Raw genomic sequence first — 22,254 nt, 5'->3', positions numbered from 1 at the left:
CCAATTCCCTTCTCAGTAAAACCGGGACGACGCCCTCTTCGCAAGGATTAAAGGAGCGGTGCGTCCTGTGCGTGCTTCACAGACAGACGGGAGGGCTCCGAGCCTGACACCCAGTCTCAAAGCTTGTGCACCTTGCCTCCTGAAAGGAGTCTTTTTCTCATTAAGACAGCCCGGTCCCACCCTTCTGGAACGAGCTTTGTGACCTGGGACTGAAGGCTCCACGTGTGAGTCTGAGACCACTAAGGACTTCTCTGACCCTAGCTCTTATACTGCCAGACCTTTCCGTGGGATATTCCCGGCCCACCTCTTTCTCCTGACTAAGCCATTCTACCAGGAAGGTTCACCAAGTCACTCCATGGGAACAGCAGGGACCTAACAGGAGAGCAAGGCCATGACGGTGCCCCAGGCTGAGCGCAAGACCCTTCTGTCAACTGAATTCGCAGCCTCAATCTGTGGTGTGGTGCCATTCTTGAGAAATTCCCATTCACTGTGGACCAGTGCTCCACCACCTGGCCTCCCACAGGGCCTCTCCTGGTCTCCCTGCTGCCACAAAGCAGGGAGGTTCCCGCTGACCTTTGGTTGGGTGTGACTCGACCGCTCCAACAGCTCCGGAACCGCGGGCAGGAACTAATCTGGCTGTCCACCCTCACAGCAGCAAGAAAGCACCAACCAAGTCTAACCTTGAGCTAAAACACTCCCCTCTCCTGATTTTCTCCCTCCTGTGGCAGTGTGGACATCTTTAGACAGGGGCAAATCCCACGAGGAAGTGCGGTGCTCCAGGCAGGCACCATAAACAGTGTCAGGACAGACGGCAGAGGCCGGCAGGCCCTCGAAGACCACCAGGCCTTATGCAGCCATCTCTCACTGGCTTGGTGACATCTCAGGCTTAAAGAGGGAGTAGGGGGTCTTTGAGTGGGAAGCAAAGTAACTGGCCTTACCAAATATGAGAAGCCACAAAAGAGGACCTAACACCTGGATGCCTTGTGCTGGAAGGTGGAGAGGCTGTTAATGTAATTTCTTCCCCTTTGCAACACCCTGACTTCTGGTTCTAAAGGAGGAAGTAAGAACTGTTGCCTACTTTTAAGAGTAGAGCCAAAAATAACTGTGATCAGAATAGTTAGCTAGTTCTGGTAACGAGAGAGATGGCGCCACACATCAATTCACAGGCAACTAACTGATAAAATTTTTTATTTCACTTTTGAATTTTTACACTTTTCCTGATTATTCCATGTAAGGTGGAACCTAGAACTGTTTAAAAGACATACACAAATCTAGTACATCAATAACTGGGGATTTTTCTTTTTTGCTATACTATTTTCACAACCACGGGTGTGCTTGCTAGGCAATATAACCATCACAGAAGCTAACGTGAGGCAGAATACTGGTAAGGAGAAACGAAGCAAGAGAGAGCTACCAGATATACACACAGGCTCGTTCCACAGTCACTACTGCATTTTCAAGCGCCAAATATTAACTGCACGTTTTTGTTCAGCTAGAAAGGAGAGAGGGATTTTTTTTGTTTTTTTCTCTTTTTTTGGTTTGTTTTAAATCAGTGCATGAATGTTTCTTTTCTCATTTCAGCAGATGGACAAACAGATGGACACTAGAGCTACGTGGAATGTTAAAGGGAGGGGGGGGTACTGTGAGACTGGTAGGCCTGGCGATTCCTGACTCTCCCATTGCAGTGCTCACGCACCTTCCCTGCGTTACAGTCTTGTTTAAACATGGCTGCAAACTTGGCTGGATGAGGACACTTGGGAGATCGGGCGACAGGTACTGACAAGCATTGTCGGGGCTGGCTGCGATAGAGGGAGAAGTCATGGATATTTAAAAACACGTTTTTGATCCAGATCTTGGTATGACCGAAGAGCAACAACTGTGCTGAGAACGGGAGGAAGACCGAGCTGTGGTGCTGGAAGCTCTACTCGACTCTGGGAAGTGAGGCTGCTCACCACAGTGCTCTCCAACTTCCTCACCCCCCAGGCCCCCTATCCCTGCCCATATCGGATTAAACAGTGAACGAAAGACAAATAAAGACAGCATTCAAGAAGAAAAATGCAAGGAAGGAGGAGGACAGAAATTTAAACAGGGAAGAGAAAACCAAAGTCAACAGTCAAAAAGGACAGTGGGAAAGGTTTAGATTTCAAAATTTAAAAGCCCCGAGCTAAGAAGAACCCAAAGACTGAGCACTCCTCAAGTGAAAGGCAATCTCTGCGGAACATTATTGTTAAAGGTATTATCCAGGACAGTAAGGCCATTCCTAAGATACGTGGCTTTTTTTCTTCTTTAGCTCGTGGGACAAGGAAAACAGATGCCACTACTGAAGCACAAGCTGCAAATCATTAACATATTGCTGTAGGAGAGGGGCTTTAGTCACGTGTGTTGGATGAGCACTGGACCTTTTCATGGTGTCATAACCCAGTTATCCGCCACAAAGAATTTCAATTTCAGGCTTCGAGTTTCCTCAGAGGAAGACACTGTGGACATGTGCGGCCAGGGACTTTTGAGTGGTAACAGCCCCAACTGGTCAAGGGTCTATAAGCCGTGAACAACAGGCAGAATTACCGTGATTTACCATGAAACTCGAATGCCAAATGACAGCTGTCTCACTGCAAGTCCCAGCGTCACAATATAATCTCTATAACTTTCTGTACAACTTTACAATGGAACTGTATTTCAGTGACTATTGTGATATCAGATTAAACTTCCAAAAAGTTATACATAATTCAGGTCTATTTTTTCTACCAGTAAGAGTTCTGCTAAGTTACAAAACCCCATAATCACAGTGTTCAGTTTAAAAAAATTAAACACACATAATCCTGTCAATGTTAATCAAAATCAAAACTTCAGAATGCCGTGGCATTTATGTGACCAATCTGAGTTTTAGATACAAATACCAGCTGTTTATCCCATGGACCATTTTTGCTAGGCTGAGGCTGTGAAAAATCGAAAGTCGATGTACGATTCTTTTTTTTTTTTTTTTTTTATCGCACAAAGGGATATATGTGGAGGGTACAGAGTGACACTGAACAGATCACGAAGCACGAAAGATATTAGTTCTCTCCTTCCCCAGCATCTCCTTCATCTCCCTGGTTTTCCGACGTCCACAGCTGTAAGAGAGAAACAGAGCTCCAATCACAGCAGAGCTGGTGAAACTGACTCAGGGAGGGGGCCCAGGTGCTATCATCTTCTCTCACTCGACTGTGAGAATTCTTCCTGTATTACTGCAGACAGTGACGACTGCAAAGGTCAAAACCTCAGCAGTCGTTTTAACCAATATAACAATTTAAAAATTTAGCTGTACTTACAGAGTACACAAGTGCCCTCGAGTCTTGGGCAACAGTGAATTATTAAGTAGGTGACCAGTGAACAGGACTACAAACCCTCCTCCATAAGCAGTCACTGAAACCCGCCGTACTTACAGTGAGATTGTCCCTAAGCAACTGCATGATCAGGGTGCTGTCTTTGTAAGACTCTTCATTCAGTGTATCCAATTCAGCAATCGCTTCATCAAATGCCTAAAACAAAGAGCCTTTAGCCAAGAAGTCACAGATTCTTTGCAGATAGCCCAATTTTTTTTTCTGCTAACAAGTGAATATCATTTCTCTTCCTGTACAGTACTTTGGGGAATCTAGGCTATTATTACATTGTTGTTTCAGCAAACATATAGTAGTGACCCTTCATCTGCAGTTTCACTCTCTGAGGTTTCAGTTACCCACAGTCAACTAGGGTCCAAAAATATTAAATGGAAAATTCCAGAAACAAACATTTCATTAAGTTTTAAATTGTGCGCCATTCTGCATAGCATGATATAATCCCATGCCATCCCACCCGGGACATGAATCATCCCTTTGTCTAGCAGATCCCACATCGTATATGCTCCCTGCCTGTTAGTCACTTAGAAACCGTCTCAGTTATCACATCAACTGTCTCGGTATCACAGTGCTCGTGTTCAAGTAATGCTTATTTTACTTAATAATGGCCCCAAAACACAAGAGCAGTGATGCCGGAAATTTGCATATGCCAAAGAGAAGCTGTAAAGTGCTTCCTTTAAGCGAAAAGGTGGAAAGTTCTTAACTTAATAAGGAAACTAAAAAAAAATTCGTATGCTGAGGTTGCTAAGATCTATGGTTAACTTTTATTACAGTATATTGTTATAACTTCTATTATCAGTTATTGTTGTTAATCTCTTACTGTGCCTAATTTATAAATTAAACTATCATAGATATGTACGTATAAGAAAAAACATAGTATCTATAAGGTTTGGTACTCTCTGTGGTTTCAGGCATCCACTGGGGGTCTTGGAACGTATCCCCCACGGATTAGGGGGGGACCACTGCAATGCACGTTTATAAAGCATCAATCAACAGTAACAAATTCCTAGACAAGAACTTCACTGAACCTAGCAAGTCACAGGCATTACTGTGAACCCGGCACAATCATTCTAGGCCAACTCACACAATTTTTTAATTACCAAAGACATTTCTAGTAATCTTTCTTTTTTTAAACTAAAACTCAAAAGGTCTGCATAAAAGGGATAAAGGGAGAAGAGAAATTCACACCACTAAATCTGATTCAATTATGTGATGGAACTTTGAAAATTCATTTCACACACTTTTTCCAAATTAAAAAAATTTTAAATGACAGTGTGCAAGTTGAAGACTACGGAAATATGTAGAAAAGGCAACTGTGTTACCAAAAGAAGACAGGCAGTAACTGAGTACACAAATAAAACACGGGCTGATTTCTTTTATTATAGCCACAACCTCAGATCCTGGTACAACGATGACGATTTATAACAGAGGCCCACAGCCCACAGCTTGACAAGAAACAAAAAACTACCTTCACTCTGAATTTTCTACAACCACCCCCCAAAAACAGCAGTCAATAAAAACAAAACAAAAACCAGCAGGAGCTGTTAGAAGAAATAAAAAAGTAATAGGTCTGTATTTATTTCATAAAAGATATACTCCTACCCCAGAAAATCTTCAAAAAAATCCAAGACAATGAGTTATGCTCAGGTTAAAAAAAAAAGGGGGGGAATTATTATAAAGAACAAGAACTGTTTTACTCTGATCAGAAAACCAGAAAGGCCTTTCTCACCGTTTTCGCCAGGCTGCAAGCCTTTTCAGGAGAGTTTAGAATCTCATAGTAAAAGACCGAGAAATTGAGTGCCAGGCCGAGTCGAATCGGGTGTGTGGGCTGCATTTCTTTCTTACTAATTTCAAACGCTTCCTGGTAAGCCTGCTGGGAGTTCGACACAGTGGCTATAAAAAAGATAAAAAATATTAAAGGTTGGGTTCTTTCATAGGTTGCATCATACGCTGGATCTACCACCAAATTATTTTATCAAACTGGGCTGGAACAAATGACCTATCAAATGAAGGGTTAGTGTCTCCACCATTTGATTAACAATCAATGTTTATTCTAAGCCAAGTACTGTATTAAATACTCTCAGGGAAAACAAAGACAATTATGACAAAGTCTACTAAAGCAGTTAAGAAATACCCTTTAAGAAGCTAGAAGTGGAAAACAATATGCTCTAATGGAAAGATCATGGACTTTAGAGTCAACACACCCACATGTGAATTCCCAACTCTTATTCATTAGGTGTGTGGCCTGGAGTGAGTGAAAACCTCCGTGAGCCTTGGTTTCCTGATCAGAAAAAGGGGCATACTCCCACCTAAACTCAGAGGGTTGTAGGAGGGATAAATGAAGAGTCTAAAATACTTGGCACATAGTAAGCACTTAGTAAAGCACAGCTATAATTATCACCCTCACAATAACACAGGAATGTGATAAAACAAATGCATCACTATTTACTATGGTGGTTTCCGGCTATCAAACATTTTAAAGGTTCACCTCTAAAAAGAGAGGTACCAAATAGTCCTCAAGATAAAGATCCCTTTACATAGACTACCACATGAGACTTATAAGGCCCTCCATATTTGCCCCTTAGGTACATTTCAATGTGTCACCCCCACAACCTTGTTTATCACAGACCAACACACTGCTGCAGTCCTTCACATTCTGAGTACTGTGATGTTGACATCTATGGTGAACAAAGCAAAAACTCTTAAAATTATTATGAAGGAAGGCTGGGTACACTACTGGGCAAATTTCTTTAAAGAAAAAAAAAAGTTACTTACTTTGTTTATTGTCTCCAGATGCCACCTCAGAAAGATATCTAAAGTAATCTCCTTTCATTTTCAAGTAGAACACCTTACTTTCTGGTTGTGTAGCATTGGGAATAAGATATTTGTCCAACAGCTCCTAAAAAATTATTCACACTCTGTTAAGAATCTGGAAATATTAAATATTTAGTTAAACTATGTTTGAGATTCAAGATATACACTAGCACTTCTAAATAATTTTTTTGAAGACTTAAAAAAACATTTTTCATCCAAAGCTTTTAAATGTTTTTTTAGCCCAGGTCCTAACAGCAGATGTCTGTATTCCTCTGTTAAAATAACAATCACTTTGACCATCCATAAGGGGTTGATTAAAATATAGTTATACAATAAAATGCTACGTAGGCCTTAAAAATGACGATGCAGAACTACACTGACAACTCGGAAAGGTTCTCAAAAGAAGGCTGGGTGGAAAAAAAAAGCAGATTATAAATACCACATGAATCCTACTTTAATGTTGAAATATCTATGTGTACACCCACACAAATATGTAAGGGAAAAGTCTGGAAGGATATTTATCAATATGTTGATAATGGTTCTCTGGGTGATAGGATTACAAGTCATTTTTACTTTCTTATTTATATTCTTCCGCCTTGTCCCTTTTTTTTTTTGAAAACAATGAACTTATATTACTTCTGTAATTAGAGAAAAAAAAATCTTTCCATTTGGGGAGGAAAAAGGTGATAATAGAGCAAAACTGCCAACTAGGCTTAGAATCAATCAGACCTGGGTGGAAATCCCTCCTCTGCCTCTTACTATCTGTGTGACCCTGGACAGATGACCTCATCACCCTGGGCCTCGGGTTCCTCAGCTAACAATGGGGAAGTTAACAGCCATCTCCTGGGGTAATTATGAGGATAAGTGAGCTACTGTACATAAAGCGCTTAACACGTTGCCTGGCACGCAGTAAGCACTCAAAAAGTAGCTAATACTATTATTAACAATAAATTCCTTTAAACATTTATGCTTACAACAAAAGCAGTTCTGAAGGAGTCCAAGCTTCGTATACAGAGCAATATTTTCGAAGAGTTGTTTTAGAATGTGGCATCCTGAAAAACTGGTTAAGAGGCAGTAAGTACCACGCTTCTCTTCACATTCTTTCAGATGCTCTTAAAAGCTGGTCTACATTTTCAGGAATTATGGAACTTTCTTGCCCTTGGGATGCATGCCATACTTCATCTGAATACCAGATGTACCTAACATTCAGGAATTAGTGCATCATTAACAAACCCCCAAATTACCAACAGGCAACAAATTTAGCCATGACACTCTTACACCATCAATCTAACAAAAAGAGCAGCTCAATGCAAACGCTTAGCTATGAGGGGATTTAATCAACCCAAGTGAGCAGAGGCAAGGGGCAGGAGTCATTTTAATGTTCTTTGCAGACAGACAGCGTGTAATTCCTCATGGATTAGGCATGAGGAGTACTGCCTGACGGCTGACAAGCTTTGTACTGGTTTTCAAAAGAAAGGTGTCATGGGCAGTAATTCGGAGAGGCAGCCAGCAGGGGAGGAGGCAGATCCCCAAGTGTGAATTCCTTTTCCCTTCAAAGCAGCCCTCACCGTTCATTTTTACCTGATTTCACCTGGAAGAAAAAGAAAGTTCCCAGTGGGCTCAGGATGTGAGGGAAAGACAATATGATCATGATTGCTCTAGGATACGCACCCCTCCCATCCAACCTCAGGCCGTGGCTGGAGCGCAGGCAGTTAGGAATCCATCATCCAGCTACGGCTTATGGAAACACAGGGGAGGAGGCTCCCATGCCACCTTGGACTGGGCTTTGGACTGCAGGCCCCAAGTGACCGCCGCAGCTAACTTTCAGACTAAAACAGAACTGTACACTGTGCAGGCCTAACTGGGGGAGGCTGAAAGGCAGCCCGGCTTTTTGCTCCTGTCTCCCTAATGGAGATGACATCATCACTCAGCATAATACACAGAACAGCCTCCCTGTGGCTGCATCTACCTAAAATCCTGCCTATCTGGCCTCAATTTCTAAAGAAAAGGAGGAATGTTGACTAAATGTTCCCGTTTTTCACAGGTCTTTTTGAAGAGAGAGGAAAATACCCCATAAGTGATGAGCAACCTCTGATCAAGTAAGAGGTGAGAAAAATCACACCATATGCTTAAAAATTAGTTGCAAATGGTTTGCAGCTTTCCACTATATTCAGACACTTTTCTCTCATAAGCTGTTTGAGAGTTTGCATCTGTACATTAAATTAATACTACTGAGAAATCATTGTCTAAAACAGAAAGCCTGGCCTCTTACCAGAACATCATTGCAGATATCCTGCAGTTCCGCCTCTATCTTCTCGCGGTACTCCCTGCCCATCTGCTGCTTCTTCTCGTTCCTCTCCGTTTTCTGTTCGATGCTGGAGATGACACGCCAGGAAGAACGGCGGGCACCCACCACATTCTTGTAGGCCACGGAGAGCAGATTTCTCTCTTCGTTGGAGAGCTCGTGCCCCTGTTCCGTGACTGCCTTCATGGCAGCAGCCATGTCATCATAGCGCTCGGCCTGCTCGGCGAGTTTGGCTTTCTGTACCAGCTCACTTTTATCCATGGTCATTCCCTAGAACAAGAGCAGGAGAAAAAGAAAAAGAAAGCAAATGTCAGGCTTCAGGCCCAGGAAATGCAGGTGTGAATCTTCTTCCAAGCCATTGGGAAAGAAACAGACCTCAATGTGAAACATCTACTTTCAAATGCCCTCAACAATACTGACCTCGAGCTCCTATAGGGTTAGGTGCTTTGCTAAGGTCTTTTCATTATTTTGGTCAATTAATTTTCCAAACAGTTCTACAGGGTAGATAGATTCACAACAATCCCCCCCCACTACGTTTTTTTTGGGAGGAAGATTAGCCCTGAGCTAACATCTGCCGCCAATCCTCTTCTTTTTGCTGAGGAAGATTGGCCCTGAGCTAACATCTGTGTCCATCTTCCTTTACTTTATATGTGGTCCGCCTGCCACAGCATGGTTTGATAAGCGGAGCATGGGTCTGTGCCTGGGATGTGAACTGGCAAACCCCGGGCCACCGAAGCAGAGCGTGAGAACTCAACTCAACTGCTACACCACCTGGCTGACCCCACTTCCCCTTTTTTGAGGTGAAGATATGGAGGTTCAGAGAAGGCAAGTGATGTACCCAGGGCAACACTGCTAGAAGATGGGGAGAGCAAGAACTCAAACTCAAGTCCCTCTGTCTCTAGAGCTTCTGTTTTCTTCCACTTTCCTAATCTGCCCCCTCAACACAGACAGACTGCTTAGCAACTATTTCTTTAGGAGCTTATGCTAAATATATGTCCTTTACTTGTTTCAAGAATTATCTGGTTTTGACCAAATGTTTTTTTCCCATAGCATAGCGAAAAACACCTTAAGCGTGATAATTGCTTCAATCAATCTTAAAGCAAAAGATATGACTTTAAATGTTGTATTTGGCAGTGCCCATCAAGCAGGAGGTACCTAAAAAATGGGAGCCATTTTTCTCCTATCTTTTGCAATTTGCTAACTTTGTTACAAGGACACACTGTAGACAGAGCACAAACGAAGGGGAGGCAGATGTGGCTCTCTCTAGCTCTGCTACTTAGAAGTGGTATGACCTTGGTCATATCGCTTAACCTCTAAGAGCATCCGTTTCCTTACTGGAGAAAAGAACACTATAACTCTCCATGGGGCCGCTGTGAGGAACAAAGGACTCAATCTATGTGAAGGCGCTTTGAAAAGTTTAGTACAGACAAAAGTCAGGCACTAATTGCGTACATGGTAAAAGCTGCCGAGATATAAGCATATTCAACAAGATGCACAGCAACAGAATTTCAAACCATAATGGAGTTCATGTGAAAGTTTTTCTGAAGTAGACAAAAATCTTAGTGACTTCAGTTTATCACTTTATCAAACCCTTTATACACCGATTAATGAACAGAATACCTCTAAATTATTCACCTCACTTTACTCAATTCCCTACTACGATAATCATCACTTATAGAAAGTGCAGTAATTTTTGGATAACATGTAGCTAAAAAATTATTAACCGATAAGAGTTAGTTTTATGTGCTGTTAGCTTAAATTTCAATATATCCATCTGTGCCACAGTGTACAACTACACTAATATCTTAAGGCATAAAAAGATAATAGTACTTTAGACAGTAGTAGGAATATCAGTATTTTTAAAACAAATTTTTTCATTACTATATAATGGTATCACAATTTTAGACTCTGAAAATGATTAATAATCTTAAAAGAGCAAAGGAGGTATAACCCCTACTCACAAAATGGTTTCACCTCAAAAGTCATTTTTGTATTTTCAAGGGAGAAATTCTACAGACAGGGCCCTATCACATAAAAATGTTTTATTAAATGGAGCACAATGATAAGCCACACCCCAAATCTAGACAATTCAGAAAAGAGCTGGTTCTCTAGCGCGGAACTACCATTTTTCTTCCTACTGAATACTATCTGAATCATATTCAAAGCTATGTCCTATATAAGGCTCGCTAATTCTAAGCTTACACTCGTGAAACAAGTCTCACCTTGGTCTGTCTGACATCTTCACCCACATCACTAGGATGAGACCATAAGAGAGATGATAATCCTCATGCAATATTCCATTTGCTCTTCTACATTTCCCAGCAAACCCCTTCTCTTAGGAGGAGACACATGGTTAGTTTTTGAAACTGAAAAGCCTATGTGTGGTTCACCAGGCTCCCTTCTCCTACAGCAACCACCTAGAAAGCCATGTGTTCTACATGGTGCTGCCACAAAACAGCAGGGTTTCTGTAGCCTGAGTCCCAGAGCGACTGTGTACTGCAGAGAATCCTACAGATCTGCATTGGACACGCGATGCGAAAAATACACTAACTTTTGTCGGGTTAAGCCACTGACATGTTGGGACTGTTCGTTACCACAACAGAACCCAGCCTACTCTAAGACAAGTACATCAAAAATACACTACTCATCATCTTAAAATTACATGCTCTCGTAGTATATCTAACTTTCTTGACCATAAACTCTTTCAGATCAGGACACAATCTCCATCATTAAGTAACTCGACTTCATTGTTCCTAAAAGTGAGAAGCAGAGAAAAGCCAAGTTTCAATGAAGACACAAATTTTCCAGTCTGCAGACTAATTCAAAGCTGGCAGTCAGTTAGTGGCCCACTTCAAAGTTCATAAAACAGCACCTGTTCAAGTCTACTTAGGAAAGATTCCAATTAATAAAGGACTGGCCAAAAGCCAATTCAGAGCTAAGCCATCTCACGCAGTATTGTAAGTAATAGAGAAACACAAAGGCTCAGCACGGCTAAAGGATGCCATGAAACTCTGTGGCCCTACTAGACTCCTCAATTACGCCCCCCACCCCCACTTCTTCTCCCCTTTCCAAACATTAAAAGTTACATCATACCTCTCCGAAGAATCCTGACTACTCCTTGGGACCTCCCAAATGGGCACACCCTATTTCTCAAAATAAAATGTGGCCTTTCTGGTTTGGGTCCAACTATTTCAAGCTTCTTTGAGATCACCGCAGGAGCTCCTGGAGACTGAGAACTATCGTGATGTGGTAAGACTGAATGCATGCCTTAAAACATGCATCCATCTGTTTAAAAAATTTTAATTACACACACAGAAACAACTTACAACAAACAAAATCCATGGCCGAATGTCCTGATGCCTACTGCTTATGTAACTTCTGACTTATATAACACGGATTCTGAAGCAGTGAGACCAATTTCAACAGGAAGTGGGTTACACAACACCCAGCAGTTTGGAAGAAGGCAGCAGACAAGGGAGAAATGAAATTGTGCCTATTTCTACTTCTAGACTAAACCTCCATCCATAGCCTCTCCCTGGTCCCACTGCTGTCAGTCTCTCATTGTCTTTAGCCCCCTTCATGTCTTTGCTACCAGACCCATTCTCAAAACTCTAATCAAGTCACTTCCTGCTCAAAATTCTATGAAGTTCCCTACTACCAAGAGTAGAGTCAGATTTCCTCCTGTGTCAGGGAAGGCCTTCCAACCTATCTTTCCAGACTTTTCCCAATGCATGCCTTCCACGCGGTATGCGCTTCTGCCAAAACAGCCTTAAATACAAAGTGTGCTTTTCTGGCTCCGTCTGTGCTCACCAAGCCACTCCCTCTGCCTGCAATGTCAATGTCCTTTCCCAGCTACCTGCATACAGAATTCTTCAGAGCACAACTCAGATGCCATCCCCCCATGAAGCCTCTGTTAAGTTGCTAAGCCTGAGCTGTCTAATGTGAAAGCCACTAGCAGCATGTAGAAATCGTAATATTTTGGATATAAGGAGTTAAATTTTTTAAATTACTAAAATTAACTTCACTTTTTTTTTTCTAATTCTTAAATGTAGCTACAGAAAATTTTAAATTACATGTGGATCACATTCTATTGCTATTGGACAGCACTGCTCTAAGCTGAAAATATTCTCACAAGCATTTCATCTATACCTCTCAATTTCTAATCACATTTCTTCAGTGCTAAAATTCTTGGACATAACCCTTAAGTCCCTGACTACACCAATACTACTTTAGGGCATGTCTCCCAGCACCCTGCACACCACTGATATGAACAAACATCTGCTGAACAAACAGACCCCCAAACCAAAGAACAATAAGACTGCGAATTTGCTAGAGTTCTCTCTTCTCAAATAATTCAAAGCACCTATTCTTCACAAGCACATTAAATCCTCATTACATCTGGACCTCGTTCCTTTTCCTTCTGCACCCTACTTCAGAACTACTCTCAATCATGCCTTCTCCTTTCCTAACTTTCAATGACTCTCTTTTGGCTACTCCATCAAATCTAAACTCTACCATGCTTTCAAAGTTCTTCATAATTTGGCTCCTCCATACCTGTAAGGCTTTCTCATCCACTATTCTCCAACAAGTACCCTTCTCCCAGACGGGACATCACCGAATACCCTATAAATGCCTTGGTCAAACATGCCTGAAATTGCTTCTGTAATTCCCATCATCTAGAATGCTCTATTTATGCCCCACCTATGCAAACTCTATCCATCCATCTAGAGCTAGAAAGCCTTCCCTGTTGAGCCCAGCCCCCACTGATCGACCCTGCCTACGAACCCAAATACACTTGGAGCCTATTACACAACACAGGGCTTCTTTACGCCTATGTTCTATATGTTCTGTACCATTTACTGTACCATTTCAGTACTGTACCATTTACAAAGTTTCACCCATGTACATCCTCACAGGAAAGCTTCACATTTGCTTCTCATTTAATGCCTAAAACTGCCAGGCACAAAACTAATACTCAAACAGAGGTGCTGTGAAGATGAGGGGCAGGGAATTAAAGAACAGGAAATGTGGAAATCTTTCTTTAAAAATACGTAGTGCAAACAATTTGAAGTACTATTATTTCTCTCACAATCCCTACACATCACTGTTTTAGCCCACAAAATGTGAGCTTGGATTTTTTTAATATACCACCCGTGAGAAGGAAAAGAAGTCTAGATTAATCTTGTCCAGGAAGCGAATGTTATAATGTCAACACTCCTAGATAAGACTCCACCCTCAAGGTTCTCAAAATGGACACACACATAAATATTCATTAGTTTCTAACTGAATTTTCTAGAGATGCCAAGTAGTGATGGTTTATAATCAGGACCTACTTTTCTTCTGAGATTTTGAACCAAGGTCCTACCAAGAAAAACATCAGTAAGAGAGACTTTATTTACCTCCTAAAAAGCCTTAAAAGACTGCCGTCTCATCACCAGGCCTAGCATTAACAGCACAGAGTCAAGATACCAGAGCAGACAAGTTTATCAGAGGCCTCAAGAGGTCTAACCCTGCAGTGGGCGAAGAGATTCCCTTGTGCTGGGCACAGCTCAGGAAGACACCAACAGACTTCAGAACAGTTCTCAGGCACAGCCACATGATGACGATGGCTCTGGATCTGTTCTTAGTCACTAGATGCAGCAAGTCAGAGGACTGCATTTACTGATTAAATCAGCAACTGCTTAGTGAAAAAATGGAAACAATCCAGACATACAACAGGGGAGTGGTTAAAAAGAGAGACAGACAGTACAAAATTGCATGGCCATCAAAAGAAGGGATTTAATGTCACAGATTTGTTAAAGAAATAATGGGGGACGGAGGAAAAGATGCACAACAGTATTTCATTTTTGTAAAATATCCGTCAAAGAATATTATGAAGAATAATTCTAAAGGTGTCCATAAAACAACAGGGTTTCCTTCAAATAAATGAAACCCTAAATCAGACAGTAAATGCTCAAACAAGAGTATCTATGAACCAGCCCAGCCCCTCTACCACAATTCTTTGCCTAAGAGGTATTTTTTCCAGCCAGGGCAGAATACTGAGAGGTCACTTCCCAGTGGCAGAAGCAGACATCCAAGGATAAAAAGGAAAAAATAAAAATAAAAACAAATATCCATTGCTAATCCACAGTTTTTTTAAAAAAAGCATTGCAAAGGAAGAGTTGAAAATGACAGCTGTAGCCTTCTGAAGTATTAACTTTCAGCTATGTTTTGATTTCAAGGAAAAGAACATGCTCAATTCTAAAATACTGAACTTTTGAGTTTAATAATTTGTTAGAAATTTAAAACGTGATAACTCCATTATCACGTACCCAGATGAGTGAAGCTCTAATATGAAACATGCATGAGTGGGATCTGTTCTTAGGAAAGCCCTACATACAACAAATCTGGGCTGCTAAAGAGAAATTAGGTGATTCTTAAAACAACCTCTCTGACTCTGTTTCCTCAAATGTTAAAAGGAGACCTTAACAGCTATGAAATAAGTTGATGTAAATAAAATGCCTAGATTGACAGTGCTGATCAGAGTAAAGCCTCAATAGGCAAATATTCTTACTCTTAAACCACTGCACAAAAACATAATGTATATAATCCAATGTGTGCTGCATAACTGCAAATGAAAAAACTACCAGTCTTTCCAAGAACTCTTGATTATTCACTGAGGGGAGTTCAAAAGAAATACAAGTAGAATAGTGTGATGCTCCCCTCAGAGAGCTTACACTCCCATGGCTAGAGCATGAGAAGACAGCACATATTTAAAGGTTACAAAGCTTCCTTGGAGAAGCAACCAGCTAGAATCAGAGGGAACAGGTTTAAAGAGGCTGGGTCCTGACTAGATTTACGGGTTGGTGGGGTTCTGCATAGGAAAGAAAAAGGGAACTCCAGGTAGGGACTGGAAACATGGATGGATGACTGAAGTGCATGTGTGTTTTTCTAGATGAAACAGATTTCAAAGGCCAAGGGAGATAAAGAAATGAGAACAGTTATCAACCTGGAATGAGGAAACTAACAGGAGCATCTTAAAAATCAAGGCTCAAAAGTTTCCATGGGGTAAGGAATTGACAGTAAATTCTGAATAGCATTTAGAAAGGTACCATTCCAGATGGAGCAGCTGCAGCACCATGAAGTCAAAGTTCCAGTTCTAGAGTCACTCTGCCAAAGGAAAAACAGATGCCAAGCTCCTGCAGAAGAGACTGAGAAAGTCTGTTAGTCCAGGTGGTTAGTGGGCGTCACCCAGAAAAAGTTAAGTACTCCTGGCTCTTAAAGAAAACTACTCACTGAAAAACACCCACTCCAGAAATGTCTGTGCACCATTCTACACACAAAATTCAGAGGCCGGTAATAAATTTAACTCCATTCAAACACTTGCAGGCTCTTTGTTCGAAAATGAAACACAGCGTGTCTGAAATACAAAGTCATTAGCAGTTATGTGCAGAGATCATGGAACTGTGGGGGAAACTGCACTTCTATTCCAAAATTCCTTCCCTCTTCCCTATCAGTTGTTGAATATCATTGCTAATTATGTCCTGTTAGCCAAAATTAAACCTAAAACAATGGAGGTGTCAAGTGATACGCCCAAGGTCACACAATGTGCATCAACAGAAGATATGACAATAAATCGATCTCTTGGCTTTAAGTGATCAATCCAAAAAGACAACATGCTAATTCTCATCCATAAAGACAGCCCAACTGGTCGATCTTGTGAATAGGGTTCAAAGGCTTTCGGCCCACCAACATAATGGAAGTGACCCAGTCCAATTCACCAGTACCACACACCAACTCCACAGGTTACCTGACCTCTGAGAGTCTGTTTGCTCTGAGGGTCTGTTTTCTCATGCATAAAATAGACAAATCTACTTAGGAGGGTTCTTGAAAGGAGTAATTAATTCATGATGCAAAACATTTAGCAGTCTCTGCACACTGTAAGCACTCAAACGGCAGCCACAGTATATTCCACACAAAAGTCTAACAAAAAGGGCCAGCCCTGATAGTCTAGTGGTTAAGGTTTGGCACTCACACCACTTCAGTGGCCTGGGTTCAGCTCCCGGGTGCAGAACCACACCTCTCCTCTGTCAGGTGACACACTGTGGCGGCGGCTCACACAGAAGAACTAAAGGACTTACAACTAGGATATACAACCGTGCACTGGGGGGCTTTGGGGAGGGAAAAAGGAAGACAGGCAACAGATGTCAGCTCAGGGCCAATCCTTCCCTACAAAAAAAACAAAAACAAAGAAAGATACATCCTAAGATGATACTTTAAAAAAGTCTAATAAACAAATGGTCAGCAGTGAAGGGACACTTACTACACACCTCATTTCTTTTAAACCCAGGCGGCTCTCTTTAAAGACTTTTTTAAAAAGGCACATGTTAACTTAATATGCCTATCTCTAAGATAGCACTCACCACAGTTCACTGAAAATGTCTTTTCTGGCTCCCACACTGAACTGAGCTTCAGGTAGGAACCCAGATTTGTATCTTTGGGCACCCAACGTGTAGCACAACACCTGCCACACTGAATAGCAAACTGATCAATTGATGCACTTTTAAAGGAAGTGAACAAGGCTGCTTTCCCTATGTGGACAGACGTAAGCAGACTACATCTAACCTATAAAATAGACAATATTTACACTCTGCCATAGACTACTTTTTGAAAAGAGCCATCTCAGCTCATCAGGACACAAAGTTACACGTTTTGACTAATGTTTCTCAGCTACTAATTGTTATATTTATAGATTGAAACTGAGCTTCAACGAGCCCTTAGAATACTTTTCATCCATCTCCTCTATTCAAAAGTCCAATCAGTTAGCTATACAAAAAGCTATACCTGCTAATTGGTTTAGTAAATAAGAGCAACCAAAAAATCCATCAATTATGGTCTGCCTAAATGTGCAAAGCACTTAGGGGTTTATAACTACTCATTTAATCCTCAGAATCCTATGAGGTAGGTGTCATTGTCCCCTTTCACAGATGCCAAGAGTAACTTGCCAAAGGTCACAGCTGCGTCTAGTACATGCTCCTTCCTCTGTACAGCACTATCTCCTAAAGATCAATTATGATCCTCAATGCTTACTCAAGGAAAAGCTGGAATAGACAATTTTTCAAAGAACCATACAAAGTCATTACAGTGAGGTTTGAGAATTGGCCTTAATTTATCTAGCTTTAAAAATCAAAATCAAATTAAGCAGTTAAAAACAGCATATGCCAAAAGCTCACCAGACTGTCAAACAAGCTTTACGGAAAGGTTTGCAGGCACACGGTACCAATGGCCAGGGCTCACACCTACTTTATTGTTGCCTCCAATCTCCGTCCTGGTCAAGGCCATTCAGAAATAACTTTCATTGTTGGGTTTCATAGGGAAAACAATGAAATCAACTAACCAGTACAGGAAAAAACTTACATAACAGAGGTTTGGCCAGATTTAAAGAAGTCATCTCACTAACCTACGGCTTGCTGGGAATGACTTGTTCTCGACGCCACCAATCAATTCCATCTCATTTTAAGTATTAGAAACATGTAACTGTGCCTATAGCAGAAGATCTTTTAGCAGAGAAAGCAGTAAGACAACCGGCTTTTAGCATACACATCACAAAATGGGAAGTACTTTAGTCTATTTTTTGCTCCCTTAGAAAAATTCCCTCCAAATCCAGCTCTGACTGTTAGTTTCTCCACCATGACGTGTAGGTCACTACTAGGATCATATTCGTGTAGAGACCAAGATGGTTCTAAAGGTTAACAGTTGCCATTATACAACTAATTTCTTGCCCCTTAGCTACAGTGAACTGCCACCTCCCCCTAGAAAAACGTATGAATGCAGGAACTTAAAGTTCTTTCCAAGTAAATTTTAGTTCATTCTCTAAAGGTACCCTCATTTAAAGGAAAATTGCTTAGTTTGATGGTACTGAAAGAGCATGGAGCATAAGAGGACGTTATAATTTAGAATTTTCTCTCTACTTACGTAGATATATTCTCTCATCTCCTCCTCCCCAACAAAATATGGAAAATTTAAAAATCTACAGAAAAAACAGTTCCGTAATAATTAATGATAGCAGTCTTGACCAAATTCTATTAGATGAAGAATTTAGAATTGGATAAATCAGTGTGCCACAAAGTAACTGATGAACTTTCTCCCTAGTATGAAGAAAATACTAGAAAATCTGGGTTCTTCACAAGCTTGCTTCCTGACGTGAACCAGCAGTATCATCCCTAAAGGCCAGAATGAATATATTCCCCTCCATAAATGTCACTATATCCATTTTCAAAAACAGCTAAAATTCCTGTTCAAATACATTTACTAAGATACATGCAAAGAAAAATGACGGACTAAATGCGCTCACAAGAAAGACAGCCTTGTATTGTTCCACCAGGAGTAGAAATCATTAGCGCCAGACTGCCTAGGTCGGATTCCTGGCTCTAGCACTTATCTTGTGCCGTGTGAGTGTGTGAGTGTGTGTGAGTGTGTGTGTGTGTGTGTGTGTGTGTGTGTGTGTGTGTGTATGCCCCTAGGATAATCAGTTAACTTCTCTGTGCCTCAGTTTCCTCATCTGTAAAACAGGGCTAACAGCACTTACCTAGCATTGGTTTTCATGCAGCTTTAGTTAATATGTGTAAAGTGCTGAGAACAAAGCTTAGCACATAACAGGCAATGTAAGTGGGAGCTATTATTATTATAGACTAATTGTTTGATGCTACCTCATCAGTTGGTGAACAAACCACAAATGAATGGACTTTCTCTGTGTCTATGCTACAGAGCATATATGCATGTCTAACCCATATATGTGCACATTCATGAATATGATCAAATAACATGTATTACACGCCTACTATATCCCAGATTTTAATTTTAATTATTGAGTTTGTCCCAATAACACATCAAAGACTATTACCATTTGCATTCTACAGATGAGAAATTGTACTCAGAAAGACTGGAGATGATACACACAAAATAAAATTCTATCATAGGGGGCTGGCCCCATGGCCGAGTAGTTAAGTTCACGTGCTCCGCTTCGGCAGCCCAGGGTTTCGCAGGTTCGGATCATAGGCGTGGACATGGCACGGCTCATTAGGCCATGCTGAGGCAGCGTCCCATATGCCACAACTAGAAGGACCCACAACTAAAATATACAACTACGTACTGGGGGGATTTGGAGAGAAAAAGCAGAAAAAAAAAAAACAAGATTGGCAACGGTTGTTAGATCAGGTGCCAATCTTCAAAAAAAAAATTATAATATTATTTTTTGAAAGCAACATGTATACAAAGTAGGGTTGGGTCTCATCAAAATGCAACTAGAGAACAAAAGAAAGCCATTAATAGTGAACTCTGTGATCAAAAAACAAAACCAAAAGCTTAAATTTAACAACTGACAGTTTGTAAAAAGGCCTCATGACAATTGTGGAGAGAGAAACCCAGAACCAGAGATTAAGCAGCATGCTGAAGACCACACAGCTAGAAAATGCTGCAGGTAAGACCTGAATCAAATTTATCTGACTCCAGGCCCAGTGCTCTTTCTGCTTCTATATCCACAGCCAAAAGGGCAAAATGCACTTTTTGCAGTGGCCCAAATCTCTGGAGACTCTGCCTCAGGAACTAGCATCATGGGAATTTGCTCAGCCCGGTTTTATGGAGGCTGCCTCCCTGATCCATAGAGCTCCAATTCTAAAATGGCTTCAACGTAACACAAGCACTGCATGATGGGAAACGCACAGAAGATTATAGGGTAGGAGCCATACTCCAGAGGCTGACAGTCCATAAATATGTGCTACTGATGAATGAGGATATCCAATCTGAAAACCAGGTGAGTGATCCAGGCCAAATCACCTCACTTCTCACAAAGACTTCATCTGTGAGATGGGTGAATGGTTCCTCATCTCATAGACAGGAGAGGCTACGAAAATAATTCAGCAGTTGCTACTGGATTACTAGCCTTCCATTTTGAAAACCGCAGTAAAATTCTAACTTGGGTCCAATAAAATTGACAGTTTTACCCTCAACATCCTGTGTGATGTTAAAGACACAGATCCAAGAAAAATGAGGGCTCAGATAACTAAGATACAGTTCTAAATACAAAATGGGGTGCACTGGAAGCAGTCCAGAAGAAAATCACTAAGAACTAACTAATATCTATACATATCAATTTCTAACTGGAAAATGCAAAAAGCTGAGTAGCCACGTGTCCAGTGCTATAAATTGCATATGTGTGTGGTTTCATGTGAACAAATGAGATGGAGTGAGAAATGCAGACAATTTTCATATTCTTTTAAGTGCTTCATCTTTCTGTTTTGGCTCCTGCGGCCGCCTGATTTTATACGTTCATAACATCATCTTGCCAAATTCCATCTCCCACACAGGGCAAGTAAAATCAGAGCCTGATGCTATCTAGCCTTAGCAAAGAGAAAAGCAGTGAAGTCAAGGACAAGAGACGTGCATTTTTACAAAAGGCTGGCAAACTATCTTATCAATACTGCCGCCTTTGAAAATCCCATTACATGCCAGTTCTCCATTTGCAAAAGACAAAGATGTACTCATCTTCTGAAGAAAAGGGGCCCAGATCACTCTCACCCCCTTCCCCATCACCAGGGAGGCCACTAGGCAAATTTCAGTTCTAAAAATGTACTAACACACTGTATGGGGGAATTTGGGGCGAGAACACAAAAGACTCTGGCTCTCAATGACGGTAAATACCGTGGGAAAATACTCCGATTCTCAGCCTCTGACATTTTTTTCCTGGGGATCCGGCCTGACTCAGTAATCGGTTCCAAGAAATCCATTTGCTTGATTCAAACCTCAACCTGTGCTTCTCAGGGGATCTCGGGTCCTGCCAGGCTCCAAAACCAGCGAACGATGATGAAATGGCTTTACTGCAAAGTGGGAAGGGGTTCTCCCAAGGTTAAACCCCTTAGCCATCTCCCGGGGGTCAAGCAGGGGCCCTGGGGCTCGAGAACTCGCCCGCATTCGGTTAAATTTCAATTTCTGGAAACCGGAAAGGCAGGAGCACGGGTCACAGGGCTGAAAGGGTGGGCTCTCGCCGCCCGAGGCGCAGGGAGGGGTCGCGCGGGGATCGAAGCTGGGTCGTGAGGGAGCGGCGGGGGCCCGCGGCCCGATGTCCCTTCCGGCCCAGAGAGGAGCCGCCGGCACCCGCCCGCCGGGCAGGCGCAGGCGGCGAGGGCGGCCCGGGCCTCTCTGAGAGCGAAGGGCCCGGCCCCGGAAACAGGGAGGGGCCGCGGCGAGGCCGGGCCCGCCACAGGCGGCGGCGCGGGGCGGAGGAGGCCGCGAGCCCCTATCCAGGGGCCCACCCGCGGGGTCGCATTCGCCGCCGCCGCCGCCCGGGGGAGCTTGGGGCTGGGGCCCCAGGGGGCCCCGGGAGGCCCCCGCGCCGCACTCACCGTGGGAGGACTGCAAGGGGCGAAGACCTGGCGAGAGGAGCTCCGAGGGCGGTGACCGCTTCCTTCCCAGGCCCACTCCTCAGGCGGCGGCGGCGGCTACAGGGGCGGCGGCAGCAGCAGCTCCCGCGGCTCCGGAATCGGCGGCGGCGGTGGCGGCAGCTCCACTTCCGCTCCGGTCGCTACTTCCGCTCCGGCCCGAGCCCCGCCCCGCCCCTGCGCCGCCTCCTCATTGGGCGAGCGGAGCACGGGGTTGCCCCGGCTGCCCGAGAGGGGCGCTGGCCGAGGGAGGAGGAAGCAGAGCGGGGAGCCGAGCTGCGGCGCGCGGGGGAGGGTGGGGGTCCTGGCTAGGAGGGGGAGCGGGGAGGGGGCGGGCGAGGGGGAC

At 42.7% G+C, this 22,254-nt stretch overlaps 1 protein-coding gene across 1 annotated transcript; it reads right to left on the bottom strand.

Moving 5' to 3' along the window:
• Positions 1-1,171: 1,171 nt before the first annotated feature.
• On the bottom strand, positions 1,172-22,042 carry YWHAB (tyrosine 3-monooxygenase/tryptophan 5-monooxygenase activation protein beta). The gene is made up of 6 exons (XM_046679047.1): positions 21,873-22,042; positions 8,461-8,763; positions 6,150-6,273; positions 5,104-5,267; positions 3,423-3,518; positions 1,172-3,110 (listed from the first exon to the last, which is right to left on the bottom strand). The coding sequence occupies exons 2-6, from the start codon at positions 8,758-8,760 to the stop codon at positions 3,054-3,056; spliced, it is 741 nt and encodes a 246-aa protein (XP_046535003.1). The 5' UTR covers positions 8,761-8,763; positions 21,873-22,042; the 3' UTR covers positions 1,172-3,053.
• Between the last annotated feature and the right edge of the window lie 212 nt (positions 22,043-22,254).

The sequence above is a fragment of the Equus quagga genome, chromosome 12, assembly GCF_021613505.1.
Source record: "Equus quagga isolate Etosha38 chromosome 12, UCLA_HA_Equagga_1.0, whole genome shotgun sequence".
Taxonomy (NCBI): Eukaryota; Metazoa; Chordata; class Mammalia; order Perissodactyla; family Equidae; genus Equus; species Equus quagga.
The sequence above is the reverse complement of the archived record's forward strand: the minus strand, read 5'-3'. Positions and strand labels throughout refer to the sequence as shown.

Bases quoted from the DNA above. Each gene is read 5' to 3' on its own strand.
- YWHAB (XM_046679047.1), bottom strand. From the start codon at position 8,760: ATGACCATGGATAAAAGTGAGCTGGTACAGAAAGCCAAACTCGCCGAG. The intron at 5,268-6,149 runs GTAAGTAACTTT...TCTTTTTTATAG, and splicing joins ATCTGGAGACAATAAACAAA to CCACTGTGTCGAACTCCCAG. The intron at 3,519-5,103 runs GTGAGAAAGGCC...TCTTTGTTTTAG, and splicing joins CTTGCAGCCTGGCGAAAACG to GCATTTGATGAAGCGATTGC.